Source organism: Acomys russatus, chromosome 27 (assembly GCF_903995435.1).
Source record: "Acomys russatus chromosome 27, mAcoRus1.1, whole genome shotgun sequence".
Classification (NCBI taxonomy): Eukaryota; Metazoa; Chordata; class Mammalia; order Rodentia; family Muridae; genus Acomys; species Acomys russatus.
In genome coordinates this window covers 25,741,133-25,749,304 of record NC_067163.1, presented here as the reverse complement: position 1 = coordinate 25,749,304, position 8,172 = coordinate 25,741,133, and the positions used below count along the sequence as shown (strand labels likewise).

General features: G+C 43.3%; 1 protein-coding gene across 1 annotated transcript; it reads right to left on the bottom strand.

The window, feature by feature from the left end:
- Positions 1–4,831: 4,831 nt before the first annotated feature.
- On the bottom strand, positions 4,832–6,738 carry LOC127210088 (transketolase-like protein 2). The gene has a single exon (XM_051169783.1). The coding sequence runs from the start codon at positions 6,704–6,706 to the stop codon at positions 4,832–4,834; it is 1,875 nt and encodes a 624-aa protein (XP_051025740.1). The 5' UTR covers positions 6,707–6,738.
- Between the last annotated feature and the right edge of the window lie 1,434 nt (positions 6,739–8,172).

Below are 8,172 nucleotides of genomic sequence, written 5' to 3'. Positions count from 1 at the left end.
CCCCTGAGTGGAGTCTCAGAGAACATCTATGTTGGGCTAATATCCACTAATAAGTGAGTATATACCATGTGTGTCTTTCTGAGTCTGGGTTACTTCACTCAGGATGATTTTTTTTTCTAGTTCCATCCATTTGCCTGCAAATTTCCAAGGTTTCCTTGTTTTTAATAGATGAGTAGTATTCCCTTCTATAAATGTACCACAGTTTATCCATTCCTCAATTGAGGGACATCCGGGTTGTTTCCAGATTCTGGCTGCAGCTGCTACTCCTTCTCCACAATAGTGACTCTCCGCTAAAACTCTGAGCCAAAACAAACCCTCCCTTTCTTGAGTTGCCTCTGTCAGCTACATTGTCTGAGCAACAAGGAAGGTAACTAAAAAATAATTCTGTAAGATGTAACAAGATGAGGCCGAGGCGGTGGTTTACCAACTAGAAATAGGAAACCTGACACACCCTGCTGGCTTTCCTCCTCCTGCCCTCAGAAGGCCAGAGTCGCCATGCACGTGATCTACTAGGAAAGGCAGTATCTGGGAGTCTAGGCAACCGCCTCTATTTCAAAATACACTAACCACAGATCTTCAATAACACGGATGTTCCTAACTAGGAGCTTTAACATTATCCTAGGGCTGAGGGAATGGCGCAGGAGGGAAAGTGCTTGCCGCACAAGCACGAGGACCCAAGTTCAGATTTCCTGCACACAAGTCAAAACAAAACAAAACAAAACTGAGCACAGTGGTGCACATCTGTAATCCCAGTGCCAGAAGGTGGGGACGGGAGGAGCTTGGGGGCTTGTGACAGCTAGTCTGGACACTTGGTGAGCTCCATGCTCACTCAGAAACTTTTAAGGTAGAGAAGTGATTGAGGAAGACACCTAAATTTGATCTCTGGACTCCATACACGGAAACAGGTACACATACATGCGTATCCCAGACTTGCACACACTCAAAATTATCTGAATAATCAGATACATTTTGAAAAGCTTGTCGGTGGGGAAAAAAACATCAAGACACTTAAAATTGAGAAGGTCTTACTGTAAGTCTATACTTAGCTGACCGTTTAGAATCTGGGCCCTTCCCAAAAGCATCTGAATTTTCCCTACTGAGTCTGGTCCCTGCCTCCCACCAATGCCCAGAGTTAGACCCCATTGGCTGCCCATAATATAAGGAACCAGGCAAGTAATGCAAGCTCAGCCAGTTTAGTCTCTCTTAAGGTGTCTAATGTTGAGCCAAGAACAGAGCTAGCACTATTGTCCATCTTGGGAGAAAGTGTTCAATCTTCCGGCATTATATGTGGTATCAACTGCGAGTTTCCCACACATGTTAGGAAGGACCTCTCTACTTCCACCTAGTCTGCATTTTTTTTTTTTTTATAATGCATGGGTATTGGGTTTTGTGTAATGCCTTTTCTGCATCTATTAAGCTACTCATGGGGTGTAGTCCTTATTTAGTTAATATGGTATGTTATATCAACTGACCTTAAAATGTTAAGCCAACATTGCATCCCTGAAAAAAAAACCCCAATCATAAGCATAAACTTAAACTTTAAAAAGGCATATTAATGGACTATACTACACAGTGAAAAAATGACTCATGAGAACAGGAATGTGTGTTCAGTACAGGATATACACAAATCACTGTAGTCAGATGAGTATGGCCACTATGAATTTAGTTTGGTTTTTCAAATTTACTGTCAGAAACCCCAAAGTGTGCAATTAAGTGGCAAAATGCTAGGTCAGGTAACTGTAGCTTTACAGAAGTGATCAGCACTACAGTGACTATGTTGACTTTAATTGTATTTTCCAACTGTAAGCATCCCTAATTTCGGTTCATTGAGCACAGTGACTCTCCATCAGTGAGTTGATTCTTCAGTACTTAGACTTATTCGTGGTGAGTAATTGAGAACTGTGTGGGTGTCCCCATATGTGACAAAAACAAAACGGGGAAGATGTGGACGGGTGACAGCTAGGAGATAAGAGTCTGAAAAGATTTAAAGAAAGAAAGGAAATTTAAAATAAAATTTGGTGAGAAAGCAAGCAAGCCAGCCAGCCAACACAGGGATTTAAGAGTCAAATTTGAGTGAATTTTCTCAGTGGTTCTTTGGGTAACTAGCCAACTGTCACTTTGCATGAAACCTCATCGGTCTTAATATAACCTTTGAGAATCATCTCCCAGCCTGCTGGCTATTGCAGGGCTTTCGCGACTGGCTTGCAGTATAAATGAGACTTCTATATAAAGCTCTTGGCCTTTAGCTGAGGCAGTCTCTCAGCTACCTACTGACTTAGCCCAACTTCCTGCTCTGCGTCCCTGCCACAGTGGCTAGCTCTTAGCTCTTAATCTCTCTGCTCTGCTCTGGTCTCCCTTCTGATCCCTTCCAAGTCTACCCGGAATCTCTCCCACCTCTGTTTCTGTCATTCCTGTCTGTCTGCCTGCCCAGAAGTTTTGCACCCTCCCTACTTCCTACCCCAGCTATTTATTGGCTGTCAGTTCTTTATTGTAACCAACCAGAAATAAGACAATTCTAAGACCATCTCTTAGGTTGCCTTTAGGCAATAAGAGCTGCCTGACCTTCGTGTTTTGAGCAGGTGTGAAAGGACAAGCATTTACAAATAGGAACCCAGTGGTGGTCCACAGAAACAACAATACCAGAATCTGGTCATCTTTCTGCTGGTACAATAATCAACAATAAAACATACAGACACACCCACCTCCTCAATAAGAAGGGTACCGCAACAGGTGGCTGCCATAACCTAGTGTTGATACCAGGCACTGTGACTTTGCATTTGTGCCCATTTTAGTGACAAGTCACTTGTTCACCAATGACTTTCTGTTGTTGTTCCTTATCCAAACATGTCACTTATGAAATATTTCAGTTCAAAATCTCAATCTTTCCACTTATAACAAGTCATCAAAATGTCATCACCCGTCAGAGTGGGCTAACTACACATACTCTTTCAGGTTTGTCTTCACTAATTCCTTTTCCTGTGCTTCTCCAAAGAGTATGTAATAAGACCCAAAGTAAACTTCAGAACCTTTCTACAACCTTGAAGTTGTAGAAAGGAAAATATACTGTGCTATTGCTGTTTTGTTTATAGCTTATCACTTGCTACATTGGTCCGGGACGTGCTGATGAGACCATAAGCTGAGAAGCTTACAAAAAGCAGCAGTTCACAGGTCTGGAATCTGGGAAGTTCAACATCAAAGCTCTAGAAGACTCAGTGTCTAGCATGGCTGCCTTCCTGTTTTGCAGATGGTAGGTCTGGGCTGTGGTCTCTTGCAGTAGAAGATGCAAGATGCTAGGGGCAGGATTTAGAGACTGAAAAATGGACCACTAATCTCATTGATGATATTGCTGACTAGTTTTCAGCACATAAATTCTAAGTGACATGAATAAGGAGACTATTGGTGCAGCATGAAAGTATTGTGAAAAGGGAACCCCAAATGGTACAGATGTGGAAAGCTTTCAGCTGAGTGCTTGGGGGACACTGGCAAGAGCAGATGCTCACACTGGAGGGTCCTAACAAGCTGTCACCATATCTAGCAGGCAGTCTCTGTCCTGTGCTCCCCTTGCATCAATGGTTCAGTCTAGAGACACCCCCGGGGGCAGTGATTCCACAATTCTCTTCTCCCTCTCCCACATTTGCTTATGCACACTACCCAGCCTGAGTTAGGCTCTCAGAGCCTCTCACATTCCCCTGCTAGCTATCTGGCCCAGAGCTGAACCCAGTGTCAGTGTTGCTGAGCAATTCATTTCTCTCCATCATTCTGTTTCCTGGCAGAACCACATAGTATTAACTCCCTTTTGCCTCAGCAAAGAAGAATTTGGTTTATTCAATAATTCTTTATCTAATACTTCCAGTTCATGACCTGTGCTGGTTAGTTTTTTTGTCAACTTGGCACAAACTGGAATCACCTGAGAAGAGGGAATTCCAGTGGAAGAATTACTTCCATTAGGCTGACCTAAGATCAGGTTTGGGGGCACTTTCATGATTAGTAATTATCATGGGATGGCCAAGTCAAAGGTGAGCAGGTAGTTTTGGGATGTGTAAAAAAACAAACCAAGAAAGCCACAGGGAACAAGCAAATGAACAGCATTCCTATTTGGTCTCTGCATTAGCTCCTGCCACTGGGTTCCTGATTTTCCTTCATGATGGACTGTAAACTGTAAGCTGAAATAAACCCTTTCTTCTCCAAGTTACTTTTCCTAAGTATTTTATAACAGCAACAAAAAGAAAACTAATGGTTTTATTAGACTTATTTTTCAGAAAGGCATAGTATAGAAGCCTGAATTCTATGACTTACTTTGTCTTTATGATTTTAAAGATAAGCTTCATGTTACAGATGATTCTGCGAACTTTGGAGGAAATTCCACAGTAGCCCATCAAATAGCAACCGGAGAAGGCAGGGCATGGCAATGCCATTATACAAATGGCCACATTGGCTTCAGAATCTGGACTAATGAAGTCTAAATTTAATCCACATATCCCTTAACTTACAAAAAAAAAAAAAAAAAAACATACACCTTGGATAAGCAGTTACATCTGCATTATCCCAATCCCAGTTGGTTATCACAAAATTTTGTAACTAAGTGTTCTTGTTGTCTACTTTGAAACTTAAAAACTTATAATTCACCTTAGCAACTAAAAAGCAGGTGTGGCATTTGTCAATTTAACAGAATGTTAGCTCAGGTTTTCTTTCCTAATAAAAGTATCCAACAATGATGTTTTAAGAACAGCATAACCATATAAGAGATGTTTTCTATAACAAACATAAGTGAAACACAAAGGTATTAGTGTTTAAGACCAGAGCAAATAACCTTGATATATGAAGAAATAAGCTATTTCATTATGACATCCTTCACAGCTGCTATGATGTGTCTGGCACTGATTCCACACATTTCCAGCAGCTCACTAGGTTGCTCACTTCGAGGCACTCCCCTTACTACAAGCTCACGAACGATGATGTCAGGCTCTCTGGAGACAGCCGCACACACGGCTTCGCCAATGCCACCTTCTCGGTAGTGATCTTCCACTGTGACGATCCGGCCACCTGTGGCTTTGGCACTTCGGATGATGGTGGCAGCATCCAGGGGTTTGATAGTGAAGGGGTCAATGACACGAACAGAAATCCCTTGTTGAGAAAGCTCGTCGGCAGCTTCATGTAGTGTGACTCCTGCTCCAATAACTGTCACCTTGTCAGCTGCACTGCGGCGGATCACCTTGGCCTGTCCAATCACAAAGTTCTCCTGTGAAGTATAAATCACTGCAGTTTGGGGCCGGCTGGTGCGGATGAAGCACACTCCTTTGGTGACGGCTGCCAGATAAACAGCGTGCTCTGTAGCGACAGCATCGCTTGGATAGAAAACAGTGCAGTGAGGAACGCTTCTGAAGAGGGCTAGGTCCTCCAGCGCCATCTGGGAAGGCCCGTCTTCTCCAACAGACACCCCGCAGTGGGAACCAATCAAGTTGATGCTGGTCTGACAGACAGCTGCGGTTTGGATCTGATCAAAGGCTCTGGTCTGGAAGGCAGCAAAGGTACTAACAAAAACAAGAGTCTGTCCTCGTGTAGCACACCCCAGGGCCACACTTACCATGTTTTGTTTAGCAATAAAGCAGTCTATGAAACGCCCAGGGTGTTCTTTCTTAAACATCTCTGAAAAGGTGGAATTTTTTGTGTCGCCATCTAGAACAATAACTCTTTTGTTAGAGTGGCCCAATTTAGCCAGAGCCAAGCCATATGCTTCCCGAGTAGCTATCACATCACCCAGTTTATATGGAGGCGGAGAGGTCGTTTTTATACTGGAGAGGCTGATCTGGGATGAGTCTTCAACAGAGGGCTTTGGCGTGAGACTTCTGTTTGTTTGTATCTGACTCTCAATGAATCTGACGATTCCATCAGCTCTGACATTGGGCATAGGCTTTCCATGCCAATTTTCTGCATCCTCAACATCTGGAATACCCTTATCCTTGAAGGTCTTGGCAATCAGGGCAGTAGGTTTGCTCTTGACTTGAGTCGCTTTCCAGAAGGCCCGGCAGAGGGCTTCCACATCGTGACCATCCACCACATGGGTATTCCACCCAAACGCTTGGCAGCGCTGCTCATAGACGTCTGTGAAGTGCTCTAGTGGAGCAGTGCCACTCTGTCCCAAGTGGTTCACGTCAAAGACTGCCACGAGGTTATCCAAGTTGTAGTGGGAAGCAAAGGCCAAGGCCTCCCAGACAGAGCCTTCGGAGGACTCACAATCCCCCATGAGGCAGAACACACGGCAGCTGGCCTTGTCAAAGTACTTGCCAGTATAGGCCATTCCACAGGCCACACCCAGTCCTTGCCCAAGGGACCCTGTGGCTACATTAACAAACGACAGCCGTGGGGTGGGATGACCCTCCGGGTCGCAGTGGATTTTCCGCAAGTTCAGCAAGTCGGAATCACAAATACTGCCCACCTCCACCCAAACTGCATAGAGGATGGGAGCCGCGTGGCCCCTGGAGAGGACAAAGCGGTCATTGTCAGGGTGTTCCGGGTCTGTTTGTTTGTACCTCATGGTGTGGAAGAAGAGCACGGCCATGATCTCCGAGGCACTACAGCACGAACCCGGATGCCCTGTGTTGCAGGCGCACGTGGCCCTGATTGAGTGGATTCGCAGGCGATTAGCCACATCCTGAAGCACCTGTAAAGTCTCAGAGTCCAGAGTGGCATCTTTGACCAAGGACATGGCTTCAGGTTGGTCGGCAGCCGAGGAACAAAGAAGGCACGTCAGTTTCCTCGACGTCCTTTAACAAAAAGTCTCCTTGTGCATGCAGCGCCTATTGATGACATTGAGGAAAGTCTGCGCATGCGCGCAGCTCCTTTTAGGCGACTGTTGAGGAAAGTCTGCACAGCTGCGCATGCTCAGCGGCTTTGTTTTGCAGAGTAACACCAGGCCCAGATTTTTAATGTTTATTATTTTACTTTCAGGCTTAATATTATTAGCATTAATTAAACATCATTTTTTGTCTCCTTAAGGCAGAAATTCAAAATGGGATAGATGTTCTTATATCCATACACCATGTCTCGGGTAAAAATATTTTAGATAGTATTGTGCCCTTTCACCTACTGACACTTCAATTTTTAAAAATTTCTTCAACTTTAATTTTACGTGTATGAGTGTTTTTGTCTGGTTGTATGTGTGTCCACCACTTGTGTGAGAGGCCTTCGGTCCCCTAGAACTAAAGGTACAGATGGTTATGACCTGCAGGGTGAGTATTGAGAGAGTGAATCCCGCTTCTCTGAAGAGCAGCCTGACCTTTTAATTGTCCAGCCATATCTCCAGCCCCTGGTACCTCAATTTTAAAGGTCAAGTTTTTTTTAACAAATTTTTTTATTACAAATTAATAAAAACAAACTACATACAGCTTGAAATCCAGGATGGAGATTCCTCCAGAAGATCTTTTTTTGCTGTTTTCCCATATGAAGTTGAGAATTGATCTTTCAAGCTCGATAAAGAATTGTGTGGGTATTTTGATTGGAATTGTATTAAATCTGTAGATTACTTTTGGTAAAATGGCCATTTTTACTATGTTGATTCTCCCAATACACGAGTTAAGGTCACTGGTCCATTGTAGTTAATTTTTGTGCATAATGAGATATAAAGATTTTGGGTTTTTGTCTTTCTACATGTAGATATACAGTTTCCACAGAATCATTTGTTGAAGACATTGGGTTTTTTTCCCCTCCAATGTATGTTCTTGGCATCTTTATCAAAAAGTATATGGCTATTTTTGCATGAACTTTGATCTTGGTCCTTTGTTCTACTCTATTGATCTATGTGCCTGTTTTTATACCAGCGCCATACTGTTTTCATTACTACAGTTTTGTAGTATAAATGGAAATCAAATGATGATGACACCAAAAAATTCTTTTTGCACAACATTGTTTTGTTTATCTGGCATTTTTTGTGCTTCCATATGAATATTTCATGATAGATATCTTTATTGTGTTGATAAATATCCTTTCTGTGCTAGTCAATTTTTTGTAAACTTGCCACAAGCCAAGGCCATCTGGAAAGAGAAAACCTCAACTAAGAAAATTGTCTCCATCAGATTGGCCTGTTGGAAATCTACAGGACATTTTCTTGATTAATGATTGTTGTGAGAGGGCCCAGGCCACTGTGGGCAGTGCCACCCACCACCCCACCACCCC

What these genes read in the sequence shown, in the direction of transcription:
- LOC127210088 (XM_051169783.1), bottom strand. Translation starts at nt 6,706, where the DNA reads ATGTCCTTGGTCAAAGATGCCACTCTGGACTCTGAGACTTTACAGGTG.